General features: G+C 49.5%; 1 protein-coding gene across 1 annotated transcript in view; it reads right to left on the bottom strand.

Annotated features, from left to right (window-relative positions):
• Positions 1-13: 13 nt before the first annotated feature.
• Positions 14-17,566, bottom strand: part of Gtpbp1 (GTP binding protein 1) — a 22,615-nt gene continuing 5,062 nt past the window's right edge. Inside the window, exons 3-12 of the mRNA XM_028789994.1 lie at positions 12,913-13,093; positions 12,039-12,387; positions 7,653-7,776; positions 6,612-6,726; positions 4,260-4,404; positions 3,958-4,140; positions 3,135-3,270; positions 2,520-2,698; positions 1,232-1,432; positions 14-395 (exon numbers count right to left, since the gene is read on the bottom strand). Coding sequence (XP_028645827.1) covers positions 303-395; positions 1,232-1,432; positions 2,520-2,698; positions 3,135-3,270; positions 3,958-4,140; positions 4,260-4,404; positions 6,612-6,726; positions 7,653-7,776; positions 12,039-12,387; positions 12,913-13,093 — 1,706 coding nt within the window. The 3' untranslated portion in view covers positions 14-302. The remainder of the gene's footprint in view (positions 396-1,231; positions 1,433-2,519; positions 2,699-3,134; positions 3,271-3,957; positions 4,141-4,259; positions 4,405-6,611; positions 6,727-7,652; positions 7,777-12,038; positions 12,388-12,912; positions 13,094-17,566) is intronic.

Raw genomic sequence — 17,566 nt, 5'->3', positions numbered from 1 at the left:
CACACACACACACACACACACACACACACACACACACACACACACACTTGGGACAAATATATAATAAAAAGATAGAAATTAAGGGCCCAGAAAGCTGTGAGTACGGAGGGTGGCAGGTGGCAAACGGTCAGTCCTTGACATCTAGTCCCTCCTCATCTTATAAATTACGATCCCCCCTGGAAAATCGGGGTGTGGCAACAAGGACGCTCTGGCTGTGGACTGGAGTGGGCGGGTGGCGGTCAAAGAGTCTCTTCCCAGTGAGCAGTGAGGATCCCATGGTGGTCAAGTGGACCAGGGGACATTCAGCAGCCGCTGGCAGGAGTCACACAGGCCCCCTGGGACTTCACCTTGTGGCGCTGGCCCCCTCGTCGCCGGCCCCCACTGCTGGGCTTGGGCTAAAAGAAGAAAGCAGGCATTTGAGAAGTGCTGGCCCTCTGAAGCAGGACCAGGTAGTGGAGCAGGCAGCAGCCCGAACTGGTCAGTTTAGAGGGGGAAATGGAGTCTCCCCGGCAGACATGGATTTGTGTGGTACTAGTGGGGGGCTAGTCAGAGACGCACACGGGGAACAGGAGTCAGCGAGTACTGCTGCTCACTGGAGGGGACTCGGATGTCACACTAAGGGTCAAGGATACAAGGGGGAAGGAGAGAGAATGAGGAGGAGGTGGAGAGAGGAACACTAGTCCTGTGCAGTAGTAACAGACACACACAGGACAGGCATCAGGGAGACTAGTACTAGGCCTCTGTTAGGTCAGGAAAGAACTGGAAAGGCAGGTGAGCCAATGGAGTGACAGTACAATGACCTAACGAGGCCACCTCCCTCATGTCAACAGGTGCATCAAGAGCCTCTAGGGCAGTGTCTCAGTCACACACAGCACCAGCATACCCACAGATATTCTTACTATGAAGGGGAAGCCTTGGTTGGGCATGGTGGATCTTCCGTGTGACCTAGCATCAGAAAAGCTGAGGTGGACAGGAGGACTGCCCCGAGTTCAAGGCTGGTTTAACCTACATAGTGAATCTCAGGCCAGTCTGCTATACAGTGAAAGCCTATCCAAAAAAAAGAAAAAAAAAGAAAAAAAGAAAAAAATCAAAACAACAAAAAGGAAAAGGGGAACCTTGACATTTTTCTATTCTGCTTTATTTAATTAAAATCGAATGGCAATCAGGACCAGTTAGATTATCAGCCTTGCTGCTCCCACCACCATGCCAGAAGCCAAGAGGCCCTGCTTACCTGTGGCTGGAGACCACTGGATGTGGCAGCCTGTGCAGTCCCTAGCAAGGAAGCTTCATCTCCAGTTGGGGGGACCCCTGCCGCTGGCACACCAGATGGACCTCCTTCTTCTCGTTTGCTCAGGGGACCCTTTTTTGTGGACTGCATTTTAATCTGCTGGGGCTTGGAGTTCATCGGGGAGTTGTTGGTTGTCTGGAGGAGCTGTGGAAGCCGGGTGGATAGCAAGAAGTCAGCGCTGCCTGCCCAGTCTGAGCGAGGCAGGGCCATCCCAGAATGCAGAGCAAAGAGACCTCCCACTTGAGTCCAGGACCACTGGACCAGTAATGATGCCTCAGCCTGCCTCTCCCTGCCTGGAAAGGATCCTGCCCTTTCTGGGTCCAGCTGCTACTCCTGCAGAGAGCTCTCTGAACCTCTGCCACCCTATCCTTAGCCCAGCTACCGAGCCAGAGTCTAGGCTGTCCAGAGCCTGCTATGGACCATACTTTAACTTCAGACCACCTGAAGAAACAAAATAAACGTCTGTCAGATATCATAAAAGCTATCAGCTAGGAGGAACTGACTCAGAATCTTCCCTGTGACCCAGGTTCAATCTCAAAGACAGCAGGGGAGAAGAGTGGTTGGGTTCCACAGGACACCACAGTAGGTACTGTAGCCTATACCACACTGTCAAAAAGCCCAGCTCTTCCAGGACAGCCTGAGGGAAGTTTTTCAGGAAGAAAAGGCAGTCTGAGGTTCATTCCAGTCTCAGACATGGAAGCCATGTCTTCCTCTAACTGGGGCAGCAGTCAAATTCTCTACCAATGTTCCACCCAAGATCCTGGGTAAAGTCCACAGCAGGCAAAAAGGGGTTTCCAGAAAAACCTCAAGCACCATGGGACCTTCCAACCATGTCATTCATGTGCCCATGACACCCAGTACTCACTCCAAATAATCTACCATGCTGTGGGAAGCCCTCAGGCAGTCTCAAGCAAGCCCCAGGACCCAGAGGCCAACTCTGGCCCCCCAGGCACTGACCCACTGCCTCCTATGGAGGAGAACCATACTCCAATGCTACCTTCTTCAAGACAGTCTCCAATGCTCAAGACAGGCCTAGGGACAAATCCTGAGCCAGCAAAATCATTCCTGAAGCCCTATCCTAGTATTGGCTCAGCTCTGCCAGGGCAGAGACCACACCTCTGTCCCACAATGAAGACAACCCCAGGGTTCTCAAGAGGAGCTTGTGGTACCCATGGTTACTGGACTAGAGCCAAGTGAAGCTTCCTTGGGCAGGTGTGGCTACCCATAGTACCTTGGTGATGGTGCCAACAGCCTTGGTTCGTCCTTCCCGGAACACCAATCGCTGGTCTATGTGCAGATACTCGGGGGTCTTGATAAAGCGGAAGTGGACAGTGGCCTTATCTCCTGTGCGCAGACAGTCTTTATCCATGCTCAGAATTGTAGCTGTCTGCCGGATGCTCCCACAGTGTACTGCCATGACAACCAGCATCAGGACAAGCATGACCTACCCTGTGGCCTCGAGCTACAGTGCAATCCCCAGGGTAGGACAAGAACTCTGAGAACCGGATACGGCAAGACGGCCTACTTTGAGGTCTGATCCTGACCCTTCCTCCTCTCAGCCCTTCCCAGGCCTTCGTGGCAGGGCTTGAGTGTCTCTGTGTACACATATGCCTTCCCACAGGACTGTTCCTGATACTACCAGGCACACAGTTATGCTCAACAACCCCAGCTAAATGAGTACTGGCACATGAGGTGCCTGAGGACAGGTGTGGCTCTCAGGGAATAAACTATAGGGATGGCTTTGCTAAACAGCCTGAAGCTGGAGGCACTGGGCTCGGATTGAGGAGCTTTTTTGGGAGGATGCTAGCACAGAACCTCTGGGGCTGGCAGGATCTTGGACACTTACCCATGGCTTGGTATCGTGGACTAATTGTGGTGGGGTGGTGGAGGACAAGAATCTCAGCCTCAAACTCCCAGGAGGCCTGGGGATTCAGGCGTGGGGAAACCATCACCATGCCTTTCCGGATGGACGAGCGCTTTATCTGAAAGGAAAGAGGTGAGCACAGCTCAAGGACCGAAGGTGTCTTTCAGGGTTACCCAGCCTGGTCCTAGAGAGCAACATGTCTCTCTAGGGGTGGGAACCACTCCAACTCAGCCCTGCCCCTTACTACTATCTAATGTGGACAGCACAAGGCAGCCTCAGTGCTAGGCAGCAAGCTAAACATAGCTACTAGAAGGCAGGAAAAGACTGCACAGGAACTCGGCGTTCCAGCTGCTGGGCGTGAGGTGCAGGCAAGCACTCAGGAAGAAATAAGAAATGCATAAACAAATCATATGTCACTACTCTTCCTGGTCATTTTGGTTTATAGGAAGGTAGGTGGTCCCAGAGCTACTAGCACTCATGGAGCAGCAAGAGTATGTGGCACAGATCCCACCCATCCGTACTCTAGGAACGACAGCACCATGTGCAGGAGGGATGCGCCTATCTGACTGCACTGCAAGTGATAAATGCTCAGGCCACAGCGGGAGGAGCAGAGCCCACAGGACAGACAGTCCCAGGGACGAGTCCTGGCTTGGAAAGGTTACTAGGAGCCTGAGTCTCCTCCTCTGTGAAAACAGGGTCAGTAAACTCACACTCTGCAATGCAGCCACAAGAACTGAAGACAGCAGACTCCATGGTCCAGACTTAGTAGAGTTCAGGAAGAGTTTCTGAAATTACCCTCACTCACCTTCTTCAATGCAAAGGAGGCTGTTTGGCCCCCCCGCACCTCCTTGACAGGCATACGCTTGCGATGGATCGACTTGACAGCAATGGACATGAAGTTACCCAAGGGGTCTGGGCCCAGCAGCAGTGTGTCATTCAGCTTGATCAGGCCCCGCAGTGTGGTCCCAGACACCACTGTCCCCACACCCTGCCAAGGAGAAGACCCCAGCCTAGTACACCCATCCCCACCACAGATTCATTTCCAGGTTAGAATAGGAGGTGCCCACCAGCCGCCCACCCTGTGCAGTCCTAGCCAGAGGCACTCACGGGAACAGAGTAGGTGTCATCTATCTGGAACTCAGCAGGTTCTTCCTCCCTGTAGCTGGTGCGGGGGGACAGGAGGTTGAGGAACATCTTGAGCAGATCAAGGTTCTCACCTGTGACATTGGAGATCTGGAATATCGGGCACATCCTGAATGGAAAAGAAATAAGGAAGAGAGGTGCTCAGGAAGCCAAGACTGCCATCTGTCACCTAGTCCCTTAGGCTTTACTCTTTGTGACTTGTCTTGAGATCAGGATTATACATTCCTGAATGCCTCACAGGCTAGTCTCAAAGGAGGTACCCCTGAAACGCAGCATCTCATTGGACAACTGCTGGTGCTGAACACAGCACCAGGCTAGAGAAATAGGCAAAATGCCAGGCTGCTCTAAAGCACAGACCAAGTGAGGAAGCAGGCTGCTCCCAATGAGGCCCTGGCTCTAGCCAAAGGGAAGGAACCATTATCAAAAGATGATCTTGGAGTGTGGAGGTAGTGGAACATATCTTAAATCCCAACACTTAGGAGGCAGAGGCAGTCGGATCTCTGTGAGTTCAAGCACAGCCTGGTTTACAGAGTGAGTGCCAGAACCAAGGTAATGCAGAGAAACCCCATGTGGTGATTTGAGTAAGTCAGGCTCTCATAGACTCATGTATTGAATGCTTGGCCCATGGGGAATGGCACTAGTAGGAGGTGTGGCCTTGTTTGAGTAAGTGTGGCCTTGTTGGAGTAGTGTGTCACTGTGGGGGTGGGCTTTGAGGTCTCCTATGCTCAAACTACGCCCAGTGTGACACAATCTTCTGCCTTTTGGGTCAAGATGTACGACCCTTGGTTCCTCCAGCACCACATCTGCTTGCATGCTGCCACGCTTCCCGCCATGATGATAATGGACTAAACCTCTGAAACTGTAAACCAGCCTCAGTGAAATGTTGTCTTTCTAAGAGTTGCCTTGGTCATGGTGTCTCTTCACAGCACTAAAACCCGAAGACACCCTGTCTCAAACAAACACACAAACAAAAACAACAAAAAGATGGTCTTGGACCAATGAGCTGAAGAGCTTTGGATCGTATTCAAGTTAATCTCTAGAATCCAGATGCATGAACATCCGGAAGAAGAGCCTGGTACAACAAACGCCTAGGAAACATCTATGCAATGAAAAGACTCACTAAATAAACGCAAAACCAACTGTGATTAGAGGGCTTTTGAGAAACAGCATAAAAAGTCAATGAGTCATAAAAAGACAGTGTTCCACCAGCTGGCCACAGGCTCCTGCCTTCTATGCTCAGGATGTCCAGAGCCCAAGCACCCTCAGAGAAGCATGAGGGATAATTATGGTTGCCAAGTAGACTGGATCGAGAATCAATGAGAAACAAGTGTGGGATGGAGTCGAGGCTATTTCTGGGAAGAAGCAATTGTGTAAGGAAGCTCCTCTCAAAGGTGGGCGGGGCTGTAGCTGCATAGAATGATGGGAGGCCTCAGTAATGCTTGTGATGGCAGTTCCTCTAGTAGTGGTCAACTCAGAGCACTTAGCACAGATACGAAGGAATCCAAGAGAGAAGGCTAGGCATGGTGGCATATGCCTTGATTCTAGCACTCTGGAGGAGTTCAAGATCTGAGTTCAACCAGCCTGGTCTACAAAGTGAGTTGCAGGACAGCCAGAGCTTTGTGGAGAGACTCTGTCTCAGAAAAGCAAACACACAAAAAATAAAGTAAAAATAAACAAAGAGGCCAAGGGGAAGCAGCACAGCCTTTGCCTGTCCCTTGCTAGTGAGTGCACCTACTGCCATAGCCACCATGGCTGTCTCCCTTCACTGACATCACAACCCAGCTTCTTTGGCCTTGTAACATGGATAAAAGAGCAGCAGCTCTCCAGGTATCCTTGAAGCCTTCAGCTCCAGACTGGAACCTAGGATGCATTCAGCCTTGTGGAGGAAGCAGCTATGAAGTTTTCAGCCTCTCCATCAAGCAGACAGTCACTGTTGGACTAGTCAGCCTGTACCATGTAATCCAACCTAATATCCCATGGGGTATATATTCATTCCATTGGTTCTGTGCTTCTAGAGAACCCTGGCTAGTCCAGGAAGTTAATAATATCCCCACTTCTTAGGTAAGGATGTTGATGACCCAACTGGTACTCCAACCCGAGAGGCCAGTGATTCGGAATGTGAGCCACATGATACAAGCTCCAAACAACAGTGCTGGTCTAGGAGAAGGCAAAGACAACCTCTATTTCCTCCAGCCATGCCCACGGGACCTCATGCCTGACTGGTTGCTTCAGGCCTATAGCTTACTTTGCCTGGTGTGGCAAGGGTGCCTGCTTAGAAGCAGGTGCTTCTCCACCCTTTAGTCCTGTCCCCATTACCTCTCAGAGCTGAAGTTGGAAGCTGTGACAATCACATCATCTTTGCTCTGCACCAAGACAGGGATCTTCCGGCAGCCTGGTGACTTCAGCAGGCGCTGTAGCAGCTTCAGGGTTTCTTAAAGGGTGAAATGGAACAGAATTAGGGGACACAGCCTTCTCTCTGGCCAGACTTCCAGGGTAAGACAGGTGCACTCAATACTGATGCAAGCAGGAGACAGACAGACAGATGGACCAGTGTTAAATGCAACAACGCCTGGAGAAGTAAAAAGGATGATCAAAGATGGGTGAGCACATGCTGCCAGCATACAGAGAGCACACATGGGTCTCTTCTCTAAGGCTATGAGTCTAGACACAGACAAGTGACTTGGGTTCCCAAGGACAATGTTCTTTCCCACAATGCTCTGCTTCCTGGAAGGTCTCATCTCAGGAATATTCTGGGCATTCATAAATCTGCAGAGACCCTTTTGCTTTTTCTTTTGTTTGAGACATGGTTTCTCTGTATATTTCTGGCTGTCCTAGAACTCACCATGTAGACCAGGCTAGCACAGAACTCTCAAAAGAGATCCACTGCCTCTGAGTGCTGAGATTGAAGGCTGCCGAGACCATTCTTATGAGAACTTCTAATGGGACAATGTTCCATTCGACTTGCAGCACCAAGGAAGAGGAGAGATGCAGAAGCCTAGTCCCACAGCCTCTGTGTGCAGAAGCTTTGGTGGCTAAAGGCCACCAGACTGTTTGCCCAAATTCCTCCATACACATCCTGCTTCAATGGTACAGCCAATGCCTGCCACTGGGGACATAATGAGTGTGGGGGAGGGGTGGCAGACTAGAGATTCCATAGATCCTGCACTTGGAACCAGGAGGGAAATTCTAGTCAAGAGGTAAAGAGGAGAAGAAGAAGCAACAGACTCTGGCTGATGGACACCGAGGCTAATCTAGCACAGACAAGGATGCAAAAGGTACTGTCTGAGGCTCTGAAGCAATCCGCCCTGAAATGCAGTGTCAACCCCAGAGGCTGCTGCGGCTGGAGGCTTCACTTACCTTGAAGGATGTTGGCAGGACACATGTCAATCTTGGTAACAACCACAAAGACAGGTACATTGAGTGCCAATGCCAAGCCTAGGTGTTCCTTGGTCATCCCCACGATGCCAGCATTGCTGCCCACCTGCCACAACAGAAAAGAACTGTCAGTACAAGGAAGAGCCTGCTGGGCGGTCAGTGGACCCCAGCCCACTAGTGAAAGCTGGGTAGGGCACAGTTCATTTAACCAATCCCTGGTGATGTGGACCTAACCTGAAAAGTTGGTGACAAAGCCTGCAGCCCCAGCCACTCAGAAGCCAGAGCTTGAGGCCTGCTTGGGCTACAGAGAACCTTCTGAACCAGCATGGAAAACTTAATGACACCCTTTCTAGAAAGAAAGAAAAAAAAGTAACAAAAGGCTGTAGCTTAGAGGTAGACTGTGCACCACAGACCCAAGTTCAGTTCTCAGTACTGCAAAAAAAACAGACCAAACAAACAAAAACTCAAATCAAACCAACAGCAAAAAACCCAGAGGAGTCTTACAAACAACAACAGACAATTCAAACAGTCTGGGAAGCACAGCATCCACGCTCCCCAAAGTGCATTCAGTTTAACATTCTTGGACTGCAATGAACATATCATTGGCCGACCACTTCTACTTTAGAAGGTCGCCTGATACTTGACATCACAATGGGACACCTGCCATATGAGCAGTTTCTCTGTGGTGGAGAGAGGGCTCAGGGGCTAAGAGCACTGGTGGCTCTTCCAGAGATTCAGTTCTTGGTACCTACATGGTGGCTCACAACTTAACAACTCCAGTTCCAAGAGCTCCTACACTCTCTTACGGCTCAATGATACCACACACATGGTTCAAATACAAGCATGCAGGCAAAATACTTATAAACAGAAAATAAAAACTAAATAAACCTTCAAAAAGTGTCTCTCGCAGGAACACAAGAAATCAAAGCTACTGGCTGCCTCTGGCAGGAAACAAAGAAGAGACGTCCTTTCTGTTGCTTTTTTAAAAATCATATTTATGTTGGGCATGGTGACAGACACCTTTAATCCCAGAATTTGGGAGATAGAGGCAGAGGCAGGTGAATCTCTGTGAGTTTGAGGCTAGCCTGGTCTACATAACAAGTGCTAAACTAGCAAGGGCTACACAGTAAAATCATCTCAAAAAAGAAGAAGAAAAAAAAGAAGTTAGTGTGTACATGAGCATGGGTGGGGCCCGGGAGGGGTGAGGCATGTTGCCGTGATGTCTGGAGAATGGAGGACAAACTGTGGGCATGGTTTCTTCGAGGGATGCTTCCTGGTGTCAGGCTAGGCAGCAGACACCTTCAGTCACTGAGCTGGCTCTCATCATTGATTTTTGTGTATTATGCAAGAGAATGCTTACTAAAATAGACATAGGGGAGAAATTGCCATCCTGTGCCTGTGTAGCACTTTGAACATGCCAGGACGCCTTCACTGTGTAGCTTTTAGTCACTCCCAGTGCCTGCAGGGCTCCAGAAAAAGAAACAGTACTGGTATGTAACCCAGGCTGGCCTTAAAGCCCTGATCTTCTTGGCTCCATCTCCCAAGGGCTGGGATTCTAGGCATGAGCCATCACCATGCTCAGGTATTTCTCTGCTGTGAAGTGGAAACTTGAGGGTTCTCTAGAAAGTCGGCTGGATGGTATTTTGCTGGGGCAAACATGTGAAGGAACGTTTCACTAAAGTGGACACAGACATGAAAGACTAAGGCATACTTATGAGGGATGTTCTGCTAAAGCAAGCACGTGAAAGGACACGTGATGAAGGATTCTTTGCTAACGGCATGCATGTATTGGTCCACCGCACATTGTGTAGTTAGGCTACATTTGTCGGGGCTCCATAGAGTGAAATGAACCAAAAACACTCTGGTGGTGTGCTGCAGTTTCTTGCCACTTCTGAGGACTTGGGCTGACTGGATGCAGGTGCTAAGACAAGACGCGTGCTGAGGCAAGGTGCTGTTTAGAGAGTGTAAGACTCAATGAAGTGACAGAGACAGCTTGGCTTGCTGGTAGAGCTAGCTGTACAACGCTTGTGGGTCTCGGGTCTTCGCTGATCTTCGCTTCTCTGAGAAAGGCACAGCTTCTCCAGGTGTTCCTGTTGGTCCTTCCTGCTGACTCAAGCCGAGACCGAGGCCTGGTTGTCTCTGCTGGGTCGTATCAGCGCTGTTGCTAACCTGACTCTACGAAACAGGACTGCTGGTGTACCTGTGAAGTGTTTACAAGTGGCCTGAGGAGCTGCTGCCTGCTAACCTGTGAACTGAACTGCTGATTTCCAGACAACACAGGCAGGAGTTGCTTCAAAGAACTTTCCAAACAGGCCCACCCCACCCCTCACCCCCGACGTCCTTTCCTTTTCACTACCTCTGGTGGGTGGAGGGCTACAAGGGAGGTTAGAGCGTTTAAGAACCATCATTAAAAATAATGTTTGAAATAATTAAGGTTATACCACTGTCTAGAAAAGTCTAATAAATTGATGATGGCCTACAACTCAGACAGAAAAATGTGGTTTAGGGTGAAGATTAATCCGTCATTGTCTTTACTCTTACAGATCAGTTATAAAAGGCTTTTTATTGTCCAAAGAACGTGAGTCTCTAAGACACAATGAGGAGATGCACTAGGCTATGGTCCAATAGGAACATGTCTCTCCAGAGATGCTAGCTAGCTCATGTGGGTCAATCACACTGCACACACGATGAAATACACTGGACCTCACAAGTAGTACAGTTATTACTCATGCTAGTTTATTATAACACAAACAAAAAAGAAAAAAAATGTTGGTTTCTAAACCCTTCATATTTAAAAAACACAGCACATGCCTTTAATCCCAGCACTTGGGAGGCAGAGGCAGGCGGATTTCTGAGTTCGAGGCTAGCCTGGTCTAACAGAGCTAGTTCCAGGACAGCCAGGGCTACACAGAGAAACCCTGTCTCGAAAAACCAAAAACAAAATAAAATTAAAATAAAAAATACATTCAGGGTAGGATTTGAAAAATAATAGTAATAATTGTTGTTATTATTATTATTATTACAGACTGGAGAGATGGTTTAGCAGCTAAGAGTACTGGCTCCTCTTCCAGAGGACCCAGGTTCAATTCCCAGGATCCACTAGGTAGCTCACAACTGTCTATAATCTAGTCTCTGGGGAATCTGATCCCCCTGTCTGACCTCTGAGGATACTGACACACGTGGTACATAGACATATATGCAGGCAAAATACCCAGACACAGAAAATTAAGATTTAAAAATGTAAAATTGTTATTCGTCTGTGAGTCACACATGTAGCAGGTCAGAGGACAACTAGATACAGTCAGTCCTCTATCTTTATGTGAGTGCTGGGAACAAACTCAGGTCACCAGGCTTGCATGGCAAGCCCTTTACTCACTGAGACATCTTCCTCACCCTCCAAATTCTTCTTAACAGCCACAGCCTAATGGCCCCTATGGACTTCCAGATGCCTTTTGGAACAGCAGCTTTCCTCGGTGAAGAGCAGGGGGACAGGGAGGGGTGTCCCTACAGCACATGCTGCTCCCCCTCCTCTCCAGTCTCAGGCTTGGCCTAAGAACCTGCTTGTGGGGCAACTTGAGCAAGTTTCCTAGGAACAGATGCCTGTGTTTACCACACTTATTAGCACAGGCAGCTGAGGAAACAGGAGGATGGAGGGGCTTTAGGACTTGTGACAGGAAAACTCTCTTGCTGTGCATGGGTGCACACTCTCTTCCTCCCTCCAGCTCCCCTGAAGCGGTACAGGAGCTGAGCAGAGCACGTGTGTGCACACAGCAAAGCCAAGCCTTTGCCGTTCTCTTTCTCAGGGATGTTACATGACGCGCTGCTCAAGCGTCCAATCCCAAACTCTCGGTGAGCCCTAGGACCACGGAGGCCTACTTCCCACTGTGCATGCCACCAGGAAAGCACAAGGCCAGGCCCATAGCAGCTTCCCAAAAAGAGCTGTACAATGGCTGCCGTATCTCCTTCACAGCACTGAAGACACTACCTCAGGGCCTGCTGACTGCTGCTCTTGGTTTCTGATGTGAGGTGCCCTTTTCTTTCCCAGGTTGATCTCAGAGTGCCATCTGGGGTCACCCTCTCAAAGTGCCCCAAGGTGAAGGAGAAAACATTCTGAAGGCACAAAATAAGGAGAAAGCCTCTATGCCTTTCCAGAACAGAAATCTGGAAGGTACTGTGCTTTGTATGGAGTCTCTGCTCTAAATCCAGGAGAAAGGTCAAGGTTTGCCTGTGGAGAAGACCACAGAGCTCAGAGGACAAGGGCTCCCTGAGACCCCAAACTTACCCTCACCAGCAGGCCCCAGTCTCAGAACGACCCCAAACACTTGCCTAGCATCCCCAGACCCCCTGGTGGGGGAAGCTCACACTTACCATGAGCATGCAGAAGTCAGGCAAATGCCCAGTCATGCCAAAAACAGTGGTCTTAAGGTACTTCTCGTGGCCAGCCAAGTCAATGAAGGTGATCACTTTAGAGGACTTCTCACAGATCTTTGTCCACTCGAGGCTGCCGCCATGGCTGTCAGGCTTGTTCACTACATTGCCTTCACTGTCAAAGCCCAGAATGTCATTGCCCACGCTGCTGGTTCGACCAGATTCAATCTCATGTTTGTGGCGAAAGAGTTTTTGGCGGGCAAAGCCACGGCCATTGTCCAGCTCCCCATGTGTTAGGACTCCCAGGAGTGTGCTTTTGCCAGCATCCACGTTGCCCACCACTGCCACCCTGCATGGACATGAACCTGATGTGAGAGCTAGTTCCTGAAGACCACTCAGCCAGAGACTGGGCCCTGAGCACAGGCTCACCCCAGTACCTTGGCTCAAGGCTTCTCTTCAGGAGGAGCACAGTGGGAGATGTTCTTGGAGCTGGACCCAAGGAACACCAAGTTAGTCAGGAGTCCTGGCTTCTTTAACACCAACAACCCTAACCCTCTGCTTTGAGAGCACTCCCAGAGTTATGAAAGGCACAAAGCATCTGCTAAGCTTTCTAGCATCCCAAGCAGACGGTGAACTAACAGAGGTACAGGGTAGCCACAGAATGCATGGCTTGGCCTTCTCCCACACATTCCAGATGAAATACTGGAGATGGAACTCAGAAACAAAGAGCAGAAACACCAAGATCATGAGTCCCTGTACTTTTCCACCTTAGGCATAGGCAGAGCTGACAGACAAGTGTCACAGGCCCTACCACACCCCCTGTGAAGACCCCAAGTCATACAGCAGGGCCCCTGCAAATGTTCTGAGACCTTACCTGACCTCCAGGAAGTCATTGTCTCCGACTCGCTTCCTGACCAGGTAATCACGCACTCGGCCGCCCGCTTCTTGACGTTCTCGTAAGAGGATGACATCAGCCCCTATCTGCTCCGCCATGCTCTTCACTGTGGCGTAGGAGGCCTCCATGTCAGCTTCACTCAGCCCGTACTCAGTCCCATCTGGTGACAAGAGAACAGACATCAGCAGGAGAGGGAGTCCTGACCAACCAGCCTGTTAATAAGCAAGCCAGTCAACTCTACCTAAACAGAGTCTCTCTTGGCACTGCAGAAAAACAGCAACAAGGCAGGCACACACAGAGTTAATGTGGCAGGGCCACAGCTTCCCCTCGTAGGGCACTGGATAAATTCATTCACGAGTCACTGAGCCTCTCCTTGAAGTTATGCCAAGCTTCATACTGGGTGCCGGGATATAGGTGCCCTCAGTGAGCTCATAGCCCCAAGGGAGAAATAAAGAAATTAATTAATGTCAATTTGATTGGTGCACTACCTTGTAAGAGCTGAAGGAAGAGAATGTGCCGAAGCAAGGTCTAGGGACGTGGAGGGAAGCTAAAGTGTGTTGACCGCAACTGGGTCTTCAGAAGTTGAGATATGAGCATGCAGAGAAAAGACAGCAAGCCAGAGAAGCAAAGCCAAAGCGTGGCAATGCATGAGCAGCCAGAGACCAGGAACAAGCACGGTGTGCGAGGAACAGGACAGTGTTGGGGAACGACAGCGAAGTGGAGGCTGGTATGACACCAGATTGCAGCAAATGTGGGAATCAGGCAGGACAACATGGTCAGAGTGCTGTGGACTGGCATACCTTCTAGACAATAAGCAAGAGACCAGAAGCAGGAATCCAGCAAGAAATTCCAATGCCCTAGGCAAGCAAGGAGGGCAGGAAGATGGAGAGAGCTGAGGGTATGTCTTAGATACAGTTTTAATTAGGATAGCTCAGGTGCTGTATCCAGCCACCAGCTGGAAAAAGAATTGAGCTCAGGACATGAAGGAAGACAGGAAAAGACTGAGCAACTAGCTTCCTACAGTCTAAGAACAGCAATGTTCAGGTGCTTCTGTGTAGCACAGGGTTCGGTGTCCACCACCCTCTCAGCCCCTCTCTCAATTCCTTCCAAATAAACCCCATAGCAGAGCACCCTCTTCTGTTTCAGCACCCAGATACTTTGCCAGGCCAAGACTGTTCCTCTGCCTCCTCCTTCTCAAGTTCCCTAAAGTGAGCTCATCTATTGCAAGGAAAGGAAAGCCACTCCTCTGTTGTCTCTGCTCACACTCTGAGCTACCAACTGTTTCTTCAACTCTGGTGATCACCAAGGTACTCAGATGATAAGCCAACCCTTGCTGACATTCTGCCCCAGTGTTTGAACTGACCACTTCTAGAGGAGCTGCTGTCACCAAACATCACCAGTGGCCTCCCATCATTCTACATGGCTACAGCCCTGCTCATCATCCAGCCAGAGATCTCTTGATGTCTCCCTTGTGCCCATCCCCTGAATGCCAGACTCTGCCAGTCCACCTACCAAAGACCCTCTTCTTCCTCCAACCTTTCCCTTTAGCTATCTCTTTCTATGGCCTCAACTGTCACTCACGACTTTATAAACTTTCTTATTAGTCCTGGCAACCCCTCCCAGCTCCACATGGAATCCAGTGGCCTAGAAATCTGATATGCAGACTTACCCACTCATCCTTCAAGCAGTGGCACAAATGTTCAGCATCAATAAAGCACTGTATGCTCCCTGTAACCCTGCAAGGCAGGCTGAGCTGTTGCCTTTAATAATGAAGCGGACAGCTTGACAATTCCAGCACTTGAGGATGAGGCAGGAGGATCATAAATGTGGGGCTCCCCTTAGACAAACAAAAAGTGGGAAGAGGGGAGAAAGGGAGGAAGGGAAGAAAAACAGGGTAAACTGAAACCAGATCCTTCAGAGCGGGGAGGCTGTGGAAGGGCCACAGTGTAAACTGGTGTGCTCTGACTCCAGACCTGGATTGGATGCTTTCCGTCCCCACTGGCTGTCACTTTCTGTCTGGCGGCTCCTTTTCTCCTGCTGTCCCCATTCTAATAAAGACAGTATTTTGCTTCTGCTTCTATGAACACCTAAGCATAACCCTTTCATCAGCCTAGCCCTGCAATCCCAGTTCCTTATGGTGTTGGTATTCTGATGCCTGATTTGGGCCCATAGTCTATTGAAGAATTGATCTCAGTGACTCTAGTCTGTGTGTCTTCCCCTGTGCTCCCACCACAGGCCATCCAGCACAGCACCCACACAGTTAAGCTCCCAACGAAACCATAGCACCTACATCACCACTTTTGTATCGAAATCTCTGAATGACTTTCCAGAACCAACAGAATTCCTTTAATTCCCTTAAGGCCCGCCCCCATCATTCTACTCTTTAGCACGGGCTCCCCTCTCGGCTCTATCCCAGTACAAATGACCAGGGGCTCGTCCTAGGTCCTGGACAGTCCTAGCTCTACCCTCATTTCCCACCCTAGACAGCAGCCGATCAGCACCTGTTCAGAGGCCCCACAGACACTGGCCCTCCTTGCAACATTTGCCACTCCTTACCTTCGTGCAAAGGTGTTTTTAGACACATGTTCCCTCAACTACAGAAGTGTCTTGAGGATAGGGACCATATCTTAATCATTTTCTGCTGAATAGCTTTCCTACCTTAAGCACTCAAATGTCTAGAAAATGTAAAACAACTGAACCACGGGAGGGGAGAGGGCAGAGGGCAGAGGGCAGAGGGCAGAGGGCAGAGGGCAGAGGGCAGAGGGCAGAGGGCAGAGGGAAGAAAGGTTCTGAGTAAACAGCTGAGCTCTAATATTGTCTGAATTAAGGAAAGCTGCCATCCTCAGCAGACGATCTACCTCCCTGCTGTTTTCTAAGCGAGGACCAGCACCAACGTCACCTCAACCATCAGAGCTCTTGGGTGCTCACAGGATCCTGTCTGGCACACCACTTTCATTGTGTTAGGAGTAGAAAAAAGCCAAGGAGAAAAGCCAGAGTCCAGTTACTAAAGACCGTGCCAGACCTCATCAAATTTCTGTCCTGCCAGCTCGCTTACCTTTCCCACAGCATTCTTCTACTCAAATGTGACAGCTTCCCAGGCTTGGGGACACAAGTCTCAGCTCTTTGGCATGACATTCAAGGACCATAACTGGACCCTGCCTATCTGTCGAGTACCTCCTGACCTCACTTTCTCCTCTTCTTACTAGAGTAAATCTGGCCCTCCAAATATCCACTTCACCCCAATGCCTCTACGCCTCTGGGCACGTGGTTTCCTCTGCCCACTTGCCAATGCTCCCAGAGAAGCAGCTCCTTTGTGTGGCTGTTGCTGACTCCTGTGTCCCTTGCTGTGCCATCTGTCACCCCACTGATCACCAGGGCTGATTAGGCTGATCTGGCTGGCTAAGCAGGGATACCCTCCCTCTCTCAGTACTCCATGTGTGTACCTCCAGAAGCTGTACTCAGAAGAAGAGGACAACCTTCCCTGACAGAAAAGCATTCGCAGTCATGGGTATAATGAAACAACTGTGCTCCCCACTGGAACCTCCAAAGGAGCTCTCAGGTCATGACTTCTAAGAAATAGTCAAGGTTCTTTTCGCAAAGCAATCCCATAATAAATCAGCTATAACCTTGGACCCTGAAAACCTGGCAGTGCTGACACGAACACCTCTGTGCCACACGTGCACTCCTGGAGTGCTCACGTCACTATCACTGGGACACTGTGGTATTATTACTACTCATATCTCCCTACTATTTATTTATTTATTTATTTATTTATTTATTTATTTATTTATTTCAAAAGATTTGAGTTCTAATTAAATGCGTGTGGGAATGGGCACATGAGTGTAGGTGTCCAGTAAGTATCAGATCCCCAGAAGCTGGAGTTATGGGCGGCTGTCAGCCTCCTAATGTGCATGAGAACTGAACCTTAGACCTCTGGAGGAGCAGTACACTCTCCAGCTCAGCAGTACCTGCATTTTAAGGCAAGGAAAAAAGTCAACAGGTAAACCCAGACTTTCCAGGTCCCAGACGCTAACCCACTGGACCATTATTGACTTGTTTCTTAAAATATCAACCTTAAATGAAGAACATACAGGTATAGCACACAGTCCCCTGGATTGTGTACATGGTTTTAATATGTTTATCTGGGAAAGATTTCTCCCAGGAAGGTCTCCTTGTCTCCGATGCTACAGTGGAAGAGCCTGCTGGAGGGGTAAAACACCTTCACACAGGAGAAGCTGGAGATGAAGCTGACCTCTGGGGGCCTTGTAATTGATTCAGTCCTGCTTGATGCTCAACTTGTTTAACCAGTTCAGGTCTCTCTGCCTCCAAAGAATCCAGCAGAAGGAGTCAGCAAGATGATGTGTGGCTAATGCTGGGGTGTGCTGCGATGGGCCAGTGAGCATCTGACATCTTACTTCCTGAAGGAGGATTAATTGGATGTGAGTTGGTGGGTGTGGTAGAATCCAGGCTGCAGTAAAGGACAGGAGAAACCTCTGTATGGCTTGGGAAGGCCAAGGCCAAAGCACCGAGAATTCAAAGCCAGTCTGGATTATAAGACAAGACCTTCTTATAACAAACAAAGACAGAGAAAGAAAGAAAGAAAGAAAGAAAGAAAGAAAGAAAGAAAGAAAGA

This window comes from Grammomys surdaster, unplaced genomic scaffold, assembly GCF_004785775.1.
Source record: "Grammomys surdaster isolate TR1022 unplaced genomic scaffold, NIH_TR_1.0 125852, whole genome shotgun sequence".
Classification (NCBI taxonomy): Eukaryota; Metazoa; Chordata; class Mammalia; order Rodentia; family Muridae; genus Grammomys; species Grammomys surdaster.
This window is presented reverse-complemented; position numbering and strand designations above follow the sequence as displayed.